Source organism: Felis catus, chromosome A1 (genome assembly GCF_018350175.1).
Source record: "Felis catus isolate Fca126 chromosome A1, F.catus_Fca126_mat1.0, whole genome shotgun sequence".
Taxonomy (NCBI): Eukaryota; Metazoa; Chordata; class Mammalia; order Carnivora; family Felidae; genus Felis; species Felis catus.
In genome coordinates this window covers 15,201,760-15,220,812 of record NC_058368.1, presented here as the reverse complement: position 1 = coordinate 15,220,812, position 19,053 = coordinate 15,201,760, and the positions used below count along the sequence as shown (strand labels likewise).

Below are 19,053 nucleotides of genomic sequence, written 5' to 3'. Positions count from 1 at the left end.
ATTACCAACCCCAGCCTTAGGCAACCACCAGTCTACTTTCTGTCTTTGTATATTTGCCATTTAAAAAAATTCACAAAAATAGAATCATGCAATATATGTTCATATCTGGCTTCTCTCACTGAGGTTCATCCATGTGCAGCATTTTTGGGACTGAACAATATTCCATTGTATGGATATACCACATTTTCAAAAATCCATTCATGATTGATATATGTTTGGGTTATTTTTACTTTTTGGCCATTTTAAATAATGTTGCTGTGAACATTTCGGTCAAGTATACCTGTACACTTTGTATGTGTGTGTAGCTATTTATATTATTGTTTGTATTATATGTGTTCTATTCCAGAATAACACAGGATACAGCATCAGTTCTATCTCAATTTTAACATTTATAGATGTGAAAACTGAGAGACTCTATGCACCTAAACTAAATAAACAGAAGTGGAAGTTTTATAACAAGAGCATCACTTGATTTTTTTGAACCAAGAGAAATGACAACATGTACACAATTTCATCTCTCATGGGAATTGCAGGTCATATAGTAAGTCTACAAATGACTTTTTAAGATGCAAATTGTTTACCAAAATATGGCTGCATCATTTTACATTGGTACCAGTAGTACATAAGAGTTTGAATTTCTCTACATCCTTGTCAATACTTGTTAGTATCTATCTTTTTTATTATAGACATTCTAGAGGATAAATAATGACATGTTGTATTTTTGATTTCCATTTTTCTAAAGATTAATTGCATTGAACATATTTTCATGTGCTTTCTGGGCATTTGTATATTTTTGGAGAAATGTCTATTCAAATCCTATGCCCATTTTAAAACTGTGCCTTATTTGTTGAGTTATAATAGTTCTTTATATATTCTAAATACAAATCAGATATAATAATTTGCAAATCGTTTCTCATTGTCTATGTGTTGTTATTTTCAATTTCTTGATGGCGTCATTTGAAAAGCAAAATATTTTAATTTTGATGAAATACAACTTATCAATTGTTTTTTATTTGTGTTTTATTTGGGGGTTGTAACTAAGAAATCCTTGCTTCAGGGGTGCCTGGGTGGCTCAGTTGGTTAAGCATCAAACTCTTGATTTAGGCTCAGGTCATGTTCTCATGGTTCATGAGAATCAAGCCACACATCCAGCTGCGCACTAACAGCCAGAGCCTACTTGAGATTCTGTCTCTCCCTCTCTCTCTGCTCCTCCCCCGCTCACGCATACACGTGCTGTCTCTCTCTCAAAATAAACTTAAAAAAAAAAAAGAAATCATTGTTTCATCCAAGTTTATGAAGATTTACTCATGTTTTCTTCTAAGAGTTTTACAGTTTTATTTCTTACATTTAGGTCTTTGATCCATTTTATGTTAATTTTTTAGTATGTTGTGAGGTGGGGGTCCAAATTCTCCTTTTTGAATGAATTTCCTAGTGTTCCATTTGTTGAAAATAAAACTTCTTTCTCATTGAATATTCTTGAGATTTATTGAAAATCCGTTAACTGTGAATGGGCTTATTTATGGGTTATTAATTCTATTTCATTGTTCAATTCTATCCCACATATGTCTGTTCTTATGCCAATACCAAACTGAATGATTATTGCAACTTTGTAGTAAATTTGGTTATCAGGAAACATATGAGGGGGAGCTAAGATGTCAGTGTAGTAGGAGGACTCTAGGCTTGCCTTGACCCTCAAACACAGCTAGGTAACTATCAAATCATTCTGAATGCCCAACAATGACCTGAAGACTGACAGAACAAAGTGCACAACTAGAAGGAGAGAAGAGGCCACATAGAGGAAGGCAGGAAGTGTGGAGATGTGGTTTCAGAGAGAAATGGATCCCAGAAAGAAAAATCTCAAACAACATGAACTTACACCTAAAGGCTAGAAAAAGAACAACAAACAAAACCTAAAGCCAGCAGAAGAAGAACTTATTATTTCCATAATAAAGATTAGAGCAAAAATACATGATATAGAAATGAAAAGAACAGATCAATGAAACCGGGAGATGTTTCCTTGAAAAAATTAACAAAATTGATAAATCCCTAGTCAGATTTATCAAAAAGAAAAAGGACTCAAATAAATAAAATCACAAATGAGAGAGGAGAAATAACAACCAACACCACAGAAATACAATTATAGGAGAATATTGGGAAAAATTATATGCCAACAAATCATACAATCTGGAAGAAATGGATACATTCCTATAAACTGTCAAAACTGAAACAAGAAGAAATAGAAAACTTGAAGAGACTGATAACCAGCAAAGAAACTGAATAAGTAATCAAAAATTTCCCAATAAACAAAAGTCCAGGGCCAGGTGGCTTCATGGGGGGAGGTCTGCAAGATATTTAAAAAAAATTTTTTTAATGTTTATTTATTTTTGAAGGAGAGAGAGAACAGAGTGTGAGTGGGGGAGGGGCAGAGAAAGGGAGACACAGAATCTGAAGCAGGCTCCAGTCTCTGAGCTGTCAGCACAGAGCCCAGTGCAGGGCTCGAACACACAAACTGCAAGATCATGACCTGAGCTGAAGTCAGTCGCTTAACTGACTGAGCCACCCAGGCATCCCAGGTCTACCAGATATTTAAAGAAGAGTTAATACCTATCATTCTCAAACTATTCCAAAAAATAGATATGGAAAGAAAGCTTCCAAAATCATTCTATGAGGCCAGCATTATTTTGATTCCAAAATCAAAGATTCCACTAAAAAAGAGAACTACAGGCCAATATCTTTGAACATGGATGCAAAAATTTTCAACAAAATACTGCCAAATCAGATACAACAGTACAGTAAAAGAATCATTCACCGCAATCAAGTGGGATTCATTCCTGAGCTGCAAGAGTGGTTCAATATTCACAAATCAATCAATGTGATATACTACCTTAATAAAAGAAAGGATAAGAACCATATGATCCTTTCAATAGATTCAGAAAAAGAATCTGACAAAGTACAGATCCATTCATGATAAAAACTCTCAACAAAGTAGGGATAGAGGGAACATACGTCAATATAATAAAGGCCATATACAAAAACTCACAGCTAATATCATCTTCACTGGGGAAACACTGAGAGCTTTTCCTCTACAGTCAGGAACAAGACAAAGATGTCCACTCTCACCACTGTTATTTAACATAGTACTGGAAGTCCTTGCCTCAGCAATCAGACAATAACAACAAGAAAAGGTATCTAAACAGACAAGGAAGAAGTCAAGCTTTCACTATTTGCAGATGACATGATACTCTGTATAGAAAACCCCAAAGACTCCATCAAAAAATTTCTAGAACTGATACACAAATTCAGTAAGGTTGCAGGATACAAAATCAATGTCCAGAAATCTCTTGCGTCTCTATACGCCAATAATGAAGCAGTTGAAAGAAAATTCAAGGAATCAATCCCATTTACAGCTGCACCAAAAAGTTGTAAGATACCTAAGAATAAACTTAACCAAAGAGGTAAAAGATCTGTATTCTGATAACTATAAAACACTGATGAGAGAAATTGAAGATGATGCAGAGAAATCAAAAATATTCTGTGCTCGTGTATGGGAAGAACAAACATTGTTAAAATATCCATACCCAAAACAATCCACACACTTAATGCAATCCTTATTAAAATACCACCAGGATTTTTTACAGAACTAGAAAAAAAATCCTAAAATTTGTATGGAACCACAAAAGACCCCAAATAGCCAAAGCAATCTTGAAAAAGAAAAGCAAAGCTGGATGCACCACTATTCTGGACTTAAAAGCTAGAGTGATCAAGGCAGTATGGTATTGGCACAAAAACAGACACATAGGTCAATGGAACAGAAAAGAAAATCCAGAAATAGACCCACAACTACATGGTCAAGTAATCTTTGACTAAGTGGGAAAGAATATCCAATGGGAAAAAGAGTTTCTTCAACAAATGGTGTTGGTAAAACTGAACAGCAACATGCAAAAGAATGAAACTGGACCACTTTTTTACACCATACACAAAAATTAATTCAAAATGGATGAAAGACCTAAATGTGAGATAGGAAACCATCAAAGTCCTAGAGGAGAATACAGGCAGTAACCTTTCTGACATCAACCATAGCAACTTCTTACTGGATATGTCTCCTGACGCAAAGGAAACAAAAGCAAAAATGAACTATCAGGACTTCATCAATAAAAAGCTTCTGCACGGTGAAAGAAACAATCAACGAAAGTAAAAGGCAACCTTTGAAATGGGAGAAGATATTGTAAATGGCATAATTGATAAAGGGTTAATATTCAAAATATATAAAGAACTTATAAAACTGAACAGCCCAAAACCAAATAATCCAGTTTTAAAAAATGGGCAGAAGACACGAATAGACATTTTTCCAAAGAAGACCTATAGATGGCTAACAGACACATGAAAAGATGTTAAACCTCACTCATCATTAGGGAAATACAAATAAAAACTATAGTGAGATATCATCTCACACCAGTCAGAATGGCTAAAATTAACAACACAGAAAACAACAGGTGTTGGTGAGGATGTGGAGAAAGGGGAACCCTCTTACACTGTTGGTAGGAATGCAAACTAGTTTAGCCACTCTGGAAAACAGTATGGAGGTTTAAGAAGTTAAAAATAGAACTACCCTATGATCTAGCAATTACACTACTAGGTATTTACAGAAAGGATATAAAAATACTAATTTGAAGGGATTCATGCACCCCAATGTTTATGTTTATAGCAGCATTATCAACAATAGCCAAATTATGGAAAGAGCCCAAATGTCCATTATCTTATGGATGAATAAATAAAATATGAGATATTATATATATACATATATATACACACATATATTATACACACACATATACACGTATATTATATATATACACACATATGTATATATATGATGGAATATTAGTCATAAAAAAGAATGAAATCTTGCCATTTGCAACAACATGGATAGAGCTAGAAAGTATTATGCTAAGTGAAATGTCAGAGAAAGACAAATACTATATGATTTCACTCATATGTGGGATCTAAGAAACAGATGAACATATAAAAAAGGAGGGGGGCAAACCAGGAAACAGACTCTTAACTATAGAGAACAAACTGAAGGTTACTGGAGGGGAGGTTGGTAGGGGAAGTGGGGATGGGTTAAATGGGTGATGGGTTTAAGGAAGCCACTTGTAGTGATGAGCCCTGGGTGTTGTATGTAAGTGATGAATCACTAAATTCTACATCTAAAACTAATATTACACTGTATGTATGTTAACTAACTGTATGTTAACTAACTGGAATTTAAATAAAAACTTGAAGAACAAATAAAAGAAGCAAAGCACAAATCAAAAACCAAAAGAAAAAAATAAGGGTAAATCCTCCACTTTTGTTCGTCTTTTTCAAGATTGTTTTGTCTATTCTGGCTCCTTTGCATTTCCATAGGAGTTAGGATTAGTTTCCCAATTTCTGCACAATAATTGTCTGGGATTTGGGTAGGGGTTATCTTCTATCTATAGATTAGTTTGGGGAATATTGCCATTATAACAATATAAAATCTTGCAGTCTATGAATGTAGGATGTCTTTCCATTTATTTAGATCTTCTATAAACCCTTTTAGCAATGTTTTGTAGTTTTTGGTGTACAAGTCTTGCACTTATTTTGTTAAATTTATTCCAAGGTATTTCGCTCTTGATAATATTGTCAATGAAATTCTTAATTTCATATTTGGAGCATTCATTGCTAGTGTTTAGAAATACTATTGAGTTCTGGGGTGCCTGGGTGGCGCAGTTGGTTAAGCGTCCGACTTCAGCCAGGTCACGATCTCGCGGTCCGGGAGTTCGAGCCCTGCATCAGGCTCTGGGCTGATGGCTCAGAGCCTGGAGCCTGTTTCCGATTCTGTGTCTCCCTTTCTCTCTGCCCCTCCCCCGTTCATGCTCTGTCTCTCTCTGTCCCAAAAATAAATAAATAAATAAATTAAAAAAAAAAACGTTGAAAAAAGAAATACTATTGAGTTCTGTATGCTGATCTTTTATCCTGCAACCTTGATGTACTTGATTAGTTTTAGTTGCTTTGTAGTATATTTTAGGGTTTTTATATATAACGATCTTGTATATTTTCACATTTTTAAACACTTTAACTTTTACGACTATTGCAAAATTATAAAATTAGATTTAAATGGGGTGCCTGGGTGGCTCAGTTGGTTGAATGACCGACTTTTTTTTTTTTTTTAAGTTTATTTTTTATTTTGAGAGAGAAAGAGAGAGACAGTGCCAGCAGGGTAGGGAGGCAGGGAGACAGAGAGAATCCGAAGCAGCCTCCTCACTATCAGCACAGGGCCTGATGCTGGGCTCCAACTCAGAAACGTTGAGATCATGACCTGAGCTGAAACCAGGAGTCGGACACTTACTGAGCCACTCAGGCACCCCAAGTGTCTGACTCTTGATTTCAGCTCAGGTCATGGTCCTGAGGTGGTTTGGGCTTCTGCACCGAGCCTGTTTGGGTTCCCTCTCTCTCCCTCTGCCCCTCTCTTCCCTCCCCCGACCCATTCTGTGTCTTTCTCAAAAAATTAAAATAGAAAATACTTTCCTTTGAAAAAATAAAATTAGATTTAAATTTATGTACTTATTTATGATGCAGAGAAGTGTAATAGATGATCAATAAAAGCCTTTCCAGAAGAAAGAGATACTATATTGAGAGAAAATTTTATGAGGAAATATGGAAATACAGTTTCAGGAAGAAAAGGAATGATGTAAAATTTCCCATTAAAGAGAAGCTTGTTAATGCGGTTTTAAAAATTGGTGAACGATACCAAATTACCTGGTATTTGAGTTTCACTGGCTACATTTAAAACTGTTACATGTTACAGTTTTATTTAAAAATGTCAATTTACAGTAAAACAATTTGCATCTTTTGCAACTGTTTAAGATGAAAATTTTTATGGTCCGTATAAAAAGAGGGAGAAGGTACACAGTCACATTTTTTCCAGAATTCTTTGAAGATGTGTACGCACAAAATCCTTTAAACCATCGTATTAATGTGTATCTTCCTAACAGGTTTTTCTCTTTGGGATGACTGTTAACCTTTCTTCAATTTGGGGAACCTCCCAAATGGCCCCTAATTTAAAAGCCTCACCCAGTGGTCATCCAGCAGTCCTCTAATTTTGACTGAGGTAAAGAATACATTTGGAGGTAAGTCACTGCCATCCCTAAACAAGTCACTAGCTGTAAAGGCTAAGGGCATTATACATGCAGTTTTTTAAAGGCAGTCCGATCGAAGAGTTTAAAATCTGGCGTCCACACTATTTTACTAATTTTAAAGAGGTCTTGAAGAAAGGTAAGGTATGTTCACTTTGCCGTTCCCCTTTTAGCCTCTCACAGTCGTAAGAAGTATTAGCACCGTTGCTCTGTATCCTGACGTGTCAGGAATTTAACATTTTGTACCATACTGCTAGATTACACACCCCGAGACTTTTACCACGTAGCGTACGTGGACTTTGGGAGGCAACGGTCTTAGAATACAGGAGTCACAAAGCCCAGGCTCCAGAAGAGCGGAGAGAATCGGCCTTTGTTCTCGCACGTGCACCGCGCGCAGGGCTCCCTCTAGCCGTGACTTCCGTCCCTGCCCACCACTCTCTCCTAGCCTCTCCGGCAGCCTTGGGTCCGCGGAGGGGGGGGGGGGGCGGCGGGGGAGGCAGAAGATATTGCGCAAGCGCGGGGGTTGTCGACGTGGCCGCGGAGACCCGGGTCGGGGGTCCGCGGCGAGGGACTGGTTCACGTAGTTCTCTGGGGCCTTCCGCCCTCGCCCCTTGTCTCCCCACAGAGTTTCGCCTTGACTCCGGGGTTCGAAGGTGACGGACGTCTCCGCACACACCATTTAGAAGGTCAGGGTGGGTAGGACTTAGGCCGGGCGGGCCGGGGAGGGGGGCGGGGAGAGAGGCGCCCGAGCGGGCGTCACGCGAAAACCTACCCGCAGTGCCCTGATGCGGGAGCGAGAGCTGACGGGCGGGGCGGCGCGGCCGCGTGACGTGGCGCGCTCTGGAGCGCGCGACTTGGAATGCTTTGTGAGTTCCGTCGTGCGGTCGCGCGCGCGCTAGTGCGAAGCGCGAAGAACCTCGGGACCGGTCCCGGCCGGGCACTTCGCCGCCGCGCCGCGTCTGAGGGAGCAGGCCTCTGGCCTGCGGCAGCCGGGCGGGGAGCTCTTCGGGTGGCGCCCGAGCGCCCGAGATCTGGAAGGCACAGGTGGGGCGGCGGCCGGCGGAGAAGGATTCGCCCTGGCGCGGACCCCCCAAGGCGGGCTGGTGGCGTGAGCACCCCGGGCCCCGCGGGCTGACGGGGCTGGGGGGAGGGGCAGGACAGAGAAGGCCCGGACCCCCTCTTCCAAGTAGGAGATGCAACTTTCGTTGAAGGGACCAATTTCTAGAGAAAAGTTTGAGAAGTTGTTCACTTAGCCCCCATATCATACATATTTCTGGGACCTGCGAGTTCTGCGCTTCCTGTGCCCTCAGCGCTGCCTCCCACCCCCTCCCCTTTGGTCGTCGTCCTCCCGGAATGTCTCTTTTGACCCTTCTTGCTGCCTCATTCCGCTCTGTTTACTTGGCTTCGAAAATGGCTGTGGTTATTCGCCCTTACCCAGCACTTAGGCTTCGTGAAAGTTCGGTAGTCTTTGTTTACAAAATGTCAGCAACCAACAGCAGTTGTAATGGGAATGGAGAGCGCAGGATTTTGCTCTTTGGAATACATTTGTTCATGTTCATTGGAGGTTGGGCACCGCAGAGGATCTTTCTGACCTAATTTCTGTGCCTGGAAAGTTTTTCTTGGAATGTGCACTGTTTCGTGACGGGGCATTATTGCGTTACCGTAGGGTTGGCCCAGTTTTCCACTAGTGGATTGCTTTACTCCCACTTGAGGATCCTCGAAACTTAACTTTGTTGCCGTGTCATTTTAATGGGTTTGCGTTCGAGATTGCTGTTGCCTCTGAAATCCTGCTTTAAATAGTTCAGAATTCAACAGTTTTTCTTCAAAATTTCCAAAAGCAAAACCGAGAAAAAATATAGTAAGGTCCCCGGTTACGAATCGAGCTATTCTTTAATTGCTCTCCATTGCAGTATCAAACCTCATTCGGTGTTTTTATAGGAAACCTGTTTGAAACAGGAAGCTTTTATGTGGGTTCTTTCTCACCTGTGGGGCCTTGTGGACCATCATTTATATATTTCTCCTGACGAGAATGGGATGGGATGGTTTTGGAGGGCGTTGCATACAGGTAAAGTTCCCCCTCCTTTTTTGGTAAAAGGCCAGATAGGTGGGTAGTAGAGCGACGTCTGTATTAAAGACTACTTGTAATGTTGACCTTTACCTTGATCGTTACTGCTTTTAGGGTTTATGGGATTGAACTAAGTTGTTAGTTGTTTGATTCAGAATTTCACCTTTTCTCCTGAGATTTTTTTTAAAGCTTACACACATGCACCACACATTGTACTTACTTTGTTAGAACGTTAAAAAAAAAATGCACTGCTTGTATCTGGAACCAGGTTTCGGTTTTAAGACGATTATACTGTTTTATTAAATACTACAGATTGACATTTTGAAGACTTTCTGTTCCAAACTTTAAAAATTAAAATAAGTGAAATCATGCAATAATGCGTTTCATTTTTTCAAGCCTTTGATAAACTTTTAATTGCGATTAGGGATATGACAGGCATTTTGTAATTCTTTTTCTTTTTTAGATTAAGTTTGAGAGAGTGCTTGTGCATGAGATAGAGGGAGAGAGAATCCCATGCATGCTCTGTGCTGTCAGGGCAAGCCCATCTTGGGGCTCTGTCTCAAGAACTGTGAGATCATGACCTGAGCCGGAGTCTGTAGTCTTACACTTAACTGACCCAACCCAGGCACCCCATAGCAGGCACTAGAAAAAATAAAAATACTATTCTGCAGTTGCTACCCCTGTGAAATGCATTTTCTCAGAGACTACGGAGAATATAACATCCTGGGATAAATCCCAAATTAAAAATACAGTATTTTAGCGCACAGTTTTCCTTTCCGTGTGCAGAGAGTCCAATTACATTTCACCTGATCGATTTCCAGGCGTTTTTCCTTGCTAAACTTCTCCCCCTCCGCCTCCCCCAAGATGGAGGTGCCAGCAAGGAATGCTATTCAGCTGTAGACCTCTGGACACCATCCCCCCCCACCCCTCACCCCCATGCCTTGCCTTCCCTCTCAGTAGCCAACCCATTTCTTCCAGAGACACATTATTTCAGGAAATCTTTCAGTACACTGTGTAAAATAAGCTTTGAAATGAAGGTATGCACAAGATAAGGCGTTGAAAGGCTATTTATTTAAAAAAAATGTTTTTAACGTTTATTTTATTTTTGAGACAGAGAGAGACAGAGCATGAACAGGGGAGGGGAAGAGCGAGAGGGAGACACAGAATCTGAAACAGGCTCCAGGCTCTGAGCTATCAGCACAGAGCCCAATGCAGGGCTTGAACTCACGGACTGTGAGATCATGACCTGAGCCGAAGTCAGACGCTTAACCGACTAAGCCACCCATGCTCCCCTTCATAGGCTATTTAAATACTCTTTGGGGTGCCTGGGTGGCTCAGTCGGTTAAGTGGCCGATTTCGGCTCAGGTCATGATCTCACACTCCGTGAGTTCGAGCCCCGCGTCAGGCTCTGTGCTGACAGCTCAGAGCCTGGAGCCTATTTCCTAGTCTGTGCCTCCTTCTCTCTCTGACCCTCCCCTGTTCATGCTCTGTCTGTCTCTGTCTCAAAAATAAATAAACATTAAAAAAAAATTTAAATACTCTTTTTGGGGGACACCTGGGTGGCTTGGTCGGTTGAGCCTCCGACTTGTGTTCAGGTCATGATCTCATGGTTCGGTGAGTAAGAGCCCACATGGGACTCCTTGTTGTCCCTCCCGTGCAGAGCCCTCCTGCAGAGCCCTCTTGCAGAGCCCTCTTCCTTTCAGATCCACTGTCTCTCTGCCCCTCCCCCCACTAGCTCCTCCTGTCAAAAATGAACATTAAAAAATATATGCTTGTGAAGTACCTGTTCACGTCATTTTCTCATTAACAAGAATGAGAGGTTATGCCTTTTTAATCTTGTTAATTTTTTAATTATTTTTTTAATGTTTATTTTTTGAGAGAGCATGAGCGGGGGAGGAGCAGAGAGAGATGGAGACAGGATCTCAAGTGGGCTCTGCTGACAGCAGAGAGCCCAACGTGGTGCTCGAACTCACGAACCATGAGATCATGATCTGAGGCAAAGTTGTACACTTAACCCACTGAGCCACCCAGGCGCCCCTTGTTAGAGTTATTTTAATGGAGTTTTGGGAGGGAATAGAACTAACCACATGTGAGTAACTTGACACCTTTAAATGGAAGCAGGTAACTTTAAAGATTTATCCAGATATTTTTTTCTCATTTTTCTCCTCTCTAATGTGTGTTTCAACCTCATTTTTAATTAGTTGGCTAAAATCTGGATCTGTATTATAGTACATTTTAGAATGAAGCTCTTTGGTTCTAACGTTAGATACGTGATAGGAAACTTTTATTTATTAGAAGAAACTGGAACAAGAAAATTATTCAGTAGATATATTCTTGTTCTCTTCTGTTTTTAATTAAAAAGATATTTAGAGGGGCACTTGGGTGGCTCAGTCAGTTGGGCATCCGACTTTGGCTCAGGTCATGATCTCATGGTTCCTGAGTTTGAGCTCTGCATCAGGCTCTGTGCTGACAGCTCAGAGCCTGGAGCCTGCTTCAGATTCTGTGTCTTCCTCTCTCTCTGCCTCTCACCTCTGTCTCTCTCTGTCTCTCCAAAATGTTAAAAAAAATTTTTTTAATAAGATATTTAGGAACGAGCATTATTTATCTATTCAACAAATACATATTGAGTGCCTTCTCTATGTCAGATCTAATACTAGGCTTAGGGAGTACAATAGTGAACAAGACAGACCAACAAAGCTCCTGTCTTCTTGAAATATCTTTAGGTAGGAGAAATTGATAATCAGTAAACAAATAGTTAAATTAGATAATTGAAGATAATATTTTCTGTTTGGCAGAAATGGAGCAAGAACCACAAAATGGAGAACCTTCTGAAATTAAGATCATCAAGGAAGCATACACAAAGGCCTTTTTATTTGTTAATAAAGGACTGAATACAGATGAATTAGGTCAGAAGGAAGAAGCAAAGAACTACTATAAGCAAGGAATAGGACACCTGCTCAGGGGAATCAGCATTTCATCCACAGAGCCTGAACACACTGGTCCTGGTTGGGAATCTGCTAGACAGATGCAACAGAAAATGAAAGAAACACTACAGAATGTACGTACCAGATTGGAAATTCTGGAGAAGGGTCTTGCCACTTCTCTACGGAATGATCTCCAGGAGGTGCCCAAGTTATATCCAGAATTTCCGCCTAAAGACATACCTGAAAAGTCACCAGAGCCTCACTCCTTTAGTGCACTTTCTCAGCACACTGAAGTAAATGGAAGCACTTCAACAACAAGTCCAGGGTTGGTTTCTGCATCTAGTTCTTTATCCTTACCATCTCAGAGTCATCCAGCAGAAGCACCTCCTGCTTATACTCCTCAGGCTGCTGAGGGTCATTATACTGTATCCTATGGGACAGAATCTGGGGAATTTTCATCAGTTGGAGAAGACTTTTATAGGAATCATTCTCAACCACCTCCTCTTGAGACCTTAGGGCTAGATGCAGATGAGTTGATTTTGATACCAAATGGAGTACAGATTTTTTTTGTAAATCCTGCAGGGGAGGTTAGTGCACCTTCGTATCCAGGGTATCTTCGAATTGTGAGGTTCTTGGATAATTCTCTTGATACAGTTCTAAACCGTCCTCCTGGGTTTCTTCAGGTAAGCCAATGAAAGGTGTAAACATAATCTGAAATATGTATGAAATACGTTATTTTTGTTTGTCAATATTATGTATCCAGGAGAATAAATGTAAAAAGATCTTTCTGGTTCTTTTTAATATATTGTATGAAATTTATTACCCTTAAAGATACAAGCTTGTGTTTTACTTTTAAAATTATGATGACAGGACCTGAGGGGTATCGAAGCATTCATCCTTAAAATTTGAATTCTTTCTTTTCTTTTTCTGAGAGACCGTATGGGGAGGGGCAGAGGGAGAGAGAGAATCTTAAGCATGCTCTGTGCCCAGTGCAGAGAGCCCTATGTGGGGCTTGATCTCAGGATTGTGAGATCATGACCTGAGCTGAAATAAAGAATCGGGACACTTAAAACTGACTGAGCCACTCAGGTACCCATAAAATTTCAATTTTTTATTGAAGAAGAAACCTAATAACTTCAATTTCAGAAGAGATTTATGTAACTCATGTGGATGTGTAAATTTCCACAATATTGTCAAGCCCCATCTGAGCTGTTGATCTGGGCTAGATGCAGCCCAGTATATAGAACAGTGGTTCCCAACCCCACCCCCCAACCCAAGGACATTTTGGGAACATCTAGAGACATTTTTGGTTGTCACAACTGCTATTGTGCTACTGCTCCTGGCAGATAGTAGGTAGAGGCTGGGGGACTGCTAAACATCTAAACAGTATTGCTTCTGTCAATAAAAAAATTACCTAACTCAAAACGTTAATCATGCACAGGTTGAGAAACCTTGGTCTAGAAGTAGAGACTCTGATGATAATTTAAGATGCATTTTAACATTCCAAGCAGATAAATTTACCAGGATGCTCTTTGTCAAAGAGTAAAGACTGGTGCTATAAATACAGGATGTTAGGGCATTGTTACAGAATTAATGAAGTATTCTGAAGGTGATGTTCCAATAACAATGTATTTTTAAAAGATTGGACATTGGTACAAAATGAGGACTCCGTTTACATTGGGTGTAACAAAGGAGTTTGCTTAGAAGGGAGATGACTGTTTGAGCAAAGCAGGTCCTATTGTCCAGAGTCCAGATGATGTGGTTGGTTTAGTTATGGCACTAGTTACCTAGATTTCATTTCCTTTGGTTAGGATAAAATTAACAAATGAGACATTTAAATTGGAATATTAAGAGTGCATGTGAGAGAGTGCATGCAAGTGGGAGAGGGGCAGAGAGGGGGAGAGAGAGTCCCAAGCACGTTCTGTGCTGTCAGTGCAAAGCCTGATGTGAGCCCCCATGAGGTATGAAATATTGACCCGAGCCAAAACCAAGCATTGAACGCTCAACCAACTGAGCCACTCAGATGCCCCAGTTTTAGTTTTAGGTTTTTTTTTTTTAATTTTTGTTTTTAATGTTTATTTTTGACAGTGAGAGAGCATGAGTGGGGGAGAGGCAGAGAGAGAGAGAGGGAGACACAGAATCTGAAACAGGCTCCAGGCTCTGAGCTGTCAGCACAGAGCCCGACATGGGGCTCAAACTCATGAACAGTGAGATCATGACCTAAGCTGAAGTCAGACGCTTAACCAATTGAGCTACCCAGGCACTCCCCTGGTTTTACTTGTCATATACCTTTTAAACCTATTACATTTATTCCATTAATTAGAACTTAGACATAAGTTGCCCCCTGAAAGTGAATCTGGGTGAAATCAGCCTGTGGTGGATGAGTCTTCCAGTTCTTAATGATCTACCCTGAGAAAGGTCTATAAGGTTTTATTTCAGAAGATTTGGGGATACCGCCTGCCTTTTTTTTTTTTTTTTTTTTTTTTTTGAGACAGAGACAGAGCATGAACAGGGGAGGGGCAGAGAGAGAGGGAGATACAGAATCTGAAACAGGCTTCAGGCTCTGAGCTGTCAGCACAGAGCCCGACATGGGGCTCGAACTCACGGACCGTGAGATCATGACCTGAGCCGAAGTCGGACGCTTAACCGACCAAGCCACCCAGGCGCCCCGGGATACCGCCTTTCAATCAAGGTGTCCAGAATGTAATTAATCTTAGAGAAATCATGACATTGTAAAATAAAACTTTCCCAAACTTTAGTTATGTAAGTATAATCTTTACAACTTTTTTGTCAATTTCATATCTCTGCTATAACTTTCCTAATATTTGAATTTAAATGTCTCATTTGTTAATTTTATCCTAACCAATAACAGCTGTGAAGTTGAGAGAAAGATGTATTTTTTTGTTAATATATATTAAAATACATTACTACTCAAATAGTCTGTATATTACTTAAATTTATTTCATATACTATTCATGGCAATATATCATACTTTGGAAAATGCGATTATCAATTTTGTGACTTCTCTAAAGTTTGACTTTTGTAAAAGTTGGAAAGTGGCATTTGAGATGACTAAAAAAGACAGTCTATAAAAGAAGAATTTGAAAATGTTTTTTAAGCACTTTCCAAGAAAGAATCAGACTTGGATTCTTTGATCCCTGCAGGTTTATATTCTGTTGGTCAGAAATGATGGCAGTATACCAGAATTTTTCATTAAAAAAAAATTTTTTTTAATGTGTACTTATTTTTAAGAGAGGCAGAGTGTGAGTGGGGGAGGGGCAGAGAGAGAGGGAGACACAGAATCCGAAGCAGGCTCCAGGCTCTGAGCTGTCAGCACAGATCCTGATGCAGGGCTCGAATTCAGGAACCACAAGATCGTGACCTGAGCCAAAGTTGGACGCTTAACCGACTGAGCCATACAGGCGCCCCGAGAATTTTTCATTTTTTGTATGAAATCTTCCATGCTCTTTGATTCATATTTACTATACAATATTTTGATAATAGATTGTTCTTCCCAGTTTCTTATTATTAGGAAGACCATGTGTCCTGAGTGAACAACACAATTATATTCTCCTTGCTCAAAGAATGTAATCTCAATGGAAATGAATTCATTTGGATATCATGATTTAAGCTTAGTCTTTTCTGAATTTAGATCTCCAGAAAGTAAGCTTAAGTCTTCTTCTTTTTTATTTTTTTTTTAATATTTGTGTATTTTTTAGAGAGAGAGAGCATGAGCCAGGGAGGGACAGAGGGAGAGTGAGATACAGAATCAGAAGTAGGCTCCAGGCTGTCACCACAGAGCCCGATGTGGGGCTCAAACTCACAAACTGCGAGATTGTGACCTGAGCCAGTCAGATGCCCAAATAACTAAGCCACCCAGGAGCCCCTAAGTCTTTTTTTTTTTTCAATGTTTACTTGAAAGAGAATATGTACGTGAGGAGGGGAGGGACAGGGAGAGAGAGAATCCCAAGCAGGCTCTGCCCCCTCAGTGCAGAGCCTAATGGGGAGCTCAATCCCATGAACCATGAGATCATGACCTACGACGAAATCAAGAGTCTGATACTCAATCTAGCGCCACCCATGTGCCTCATCCAGTGAGTTTAAGTCTTAGCATATGGACAATCTGATGATACTGCTGGGCAGCTTTGTGTCATTTTGATTGAACTTAATAATAGAAGGTAACTCCATAAACATAACTTCATATTCTATTCTAGCTATGTCATGTCAATTTCTAAAAAAAAAATAATTATTCAATATTATGAATTCTGGGTATTTAATTAAAGTAATTGTCTGGCTTCTCTGGTGCCAGATCTGTGTTTAAATCCTAGCTCTACTTTTTTAGTTGACTCTGAGCAACTTAATTAACCTCTCTATGCCTCAGTTTTGTGCATGAAATGATAATAACTAACTTCATGGAATTGTTGTGAGAATTAATTAAATCAGTAATTATATGTACTTGAAAACAGTTTGATTTTATGTATTTCCACAAAGGGATGTCTAATTTGAATAATACGGTTTCGCTTTACTTTGACCATTATTTATTTAAAACTAGACTCATCATTGGTTAATAGTGGGCTATTTAAGGTCACTAATTTCAACACTGTATAATTAGTGGAGCAATAGCATTTTTAGGACAGTTCTTGTGAGTGGTATGCACAAAGATCATACTAGCAAATAGCTAATTTTTAGTGGAGAATCATTGATTCTGTAAAGCTTTGTAAAATGCATTTAGAACTTGGAAATGTTTATTTTCTGCTATAACAATTCTAAAACTTCAGTGAAAATCTAGTTCTTTCGATTAATTTTTTTTAAACTAATTCCTTCAGGTTTGTGACTGGTTGTATCCTCTAGTTCCTGATAGATCTCCAGTTCTTAAATGTACTGTGGGAGCCTACATGTTTCCTGATACCATGTTACAAGCGTCAGGATGCTTTGTGGGGGTTGTCTTGTCTTCTGAATTACCAGAAGATGATAGAGAACTCTTCGAGGATTTATTAAGACAGATGTCTGACCTTCGGCTTCAGGTAATGTATGATCATCTTTAGGATGAAAATCTGCTTTAACATAAGCAACTTTTGCTTTTAGAGAAATTGTGATAGGCTGTAATGTAATCAGAGTTAGGAGATTGAGAATATATAATTTGTGTGTTCACAAATACTAGTTGGAAATTGGTTAGAAGTAATGATTAAGATTGTGAGCTCTGGGTTTGAATTTGAGCTCTTCCACTTAATAGCTGTTTAACTCAACTTATTGATCTTCTTTTTAGTTTCCTTATCATAAAATGGAAATAATATCATCTGCTTTATTGGGCCGTGGTGAAGATTTAAAGTTAATGTTGTCTTATATCAGTGCTGGCAAGCGGTAGTGTTCTGTGAATGTTAGCTCTTGTTATCATCACTGTGTTCCTGCTCAGTTGGAAAAATAGGTTAAGGGTTAGACTAAATGGTGAAGTGAAGGTAATTTTGGCATTAGCATATGGGCTAAGTTGGACATTTTAGGGGTATGATTGGCATTTTGAGGAAGAAACAGGTTTTATTTGAGGGAATTATCTTTGTTCTCATGATAAGTGAAACCAAATAAAGAGCAAATAAAGTGTGTTTTAAAATATGGTTGGTCATCCTGTGAATTTTCCTTATTTGAGCCTGTTTTTTTTTGCCTGCATGTTGATCTGTTATGGGGAGATAAAATAGAGTATTAAGGAGAAGCTTTCTTTAGTTGTTCTTGCTCATCCTGATGTAGGACAAGAGGGGAAAAATATTTTTGTTGTGAATATTGACAGTTTTCTGAAGTTGAAGGAGATTCACAGCATAATTGTATAATCTTTTATTCTTTAGTCAGTGTGTATTTAGAATCCATTGTTTAGGTATTAGATGGTGGGTGGGAAGACAGAATAAGACACTATAAAGATATGTAACAACTCCTATTCTCTTGTACTTACAGTGGCTGAGTAACCACAGTACAGTATGATAGGTGATGAAATAAAAGTATACACACAGTTCAGGAAGGAGATCAGGGAGGATTTCACAAAATGGTTTCCCTTGAGTTCAGTCTCGAAAGCTTTGTTACTCTTTTTGTCAGGAATTCGAATACTCTTTCAATTCATACCTATATTGAAAAGATCACAGATGATAGGAATAGGCTACCGGCTAAACCAAAGGTCAGAATCATCTGTAGCATTAGGTTACATGAACTGCATATGAGAATGATCTGGTGGTCAACATATACTTTAGCATAGCCAATACTAAACATTTAAGGTATATTAACAAAACATGTGAACCCCCCTCGACAGAAATGTGTGTAGCCTTAGTGTGCTCATAGACAGTAGTTTATAAAGACAGAAACATGACCAAGTGGATAGGTGTTCAAGTCTTAGCTTTGCCATTTACTTAGCTGAACGAAGTGACATTTTTAATTATTTCAGACCTATTATAGAGCAGTTACTCCCTTCACCCCTACATTCATTGGACATATATTACTGGGCTTTAGGAAAGAAATTAAACCGACTTCTAGGTTACATGTTTACTTTCCTCTGGTGTTATTTTTGGTTGCACGTCATTTTTATTTTATTTTTTAAAAATATTTTTTAATGTTTATTTTTGAGAGAGAGAACACATGGGGGAGGGGCAGAGAGAGAGGGAGACACAGAATCTGAATCAGGCTTCAGGCTCTGGGCTGTCAACACAGAGCCTGATGCGGGGCTTGAACCCACGAACTGTCAGATCATGACATGAGCTGAAGTCAGATGCTTAACCAACTGAGCCACTCAGGCACCCCTAGTTGCATGTCATTTTTAGTTTGCTCTATTGTCCCAGAACTCCAACTGTAAACAAAAGTTAGTTATTAGCTATAATTTTGACTTGTTTTTACTTTTAAGTATTTATTCAGTAAGGTATATGCAAGCAAAATA

At 39.3% G+C, this 19,053-nt stretch overlaps 1 protein-coding gene across 7 annotated transcripts in view; it reads left to right on the top strand.

The window, feature by feature from the left end:
* The window catches only part of SPART (spartin), a 91,287-nt gene that overhangs the window by 50,829 nt on the left and 21,405 nt on the right, over positions 1-19,053 (top strand). For 3 of the 7 annotated variants that reach the window (XM_023250868.2, XM_023250855.2, XM_045052025.1), the window contains exons 1-3: positions 8,068-8,201; positions 12,018-12,829; positions 16,973-17,170. In XM_023250868.2, coding sequence (XP_023106636.1) covers positions 12,020-12,829; positions 16,973-17,170 — 1,008 coding nt within the window. In that variant the 5' untranslated portion in view covers positions 8,068-8,201; positions 12,018-12,019. Of the gene's footprint in view, positions 1-7,016; positions 7,152-7,709; positions 7,844-8,001; positions 8,024-8,067; positions 8,202-12,017; positions 12,830-16,972; positions 17,171-19,053 lie in introns of those variants that run through there. The other 4 variants (XM_019825488.3, XM_011285953.4, XM_045052019.1 and 1 more) reach the window with 4 other exon arrangements.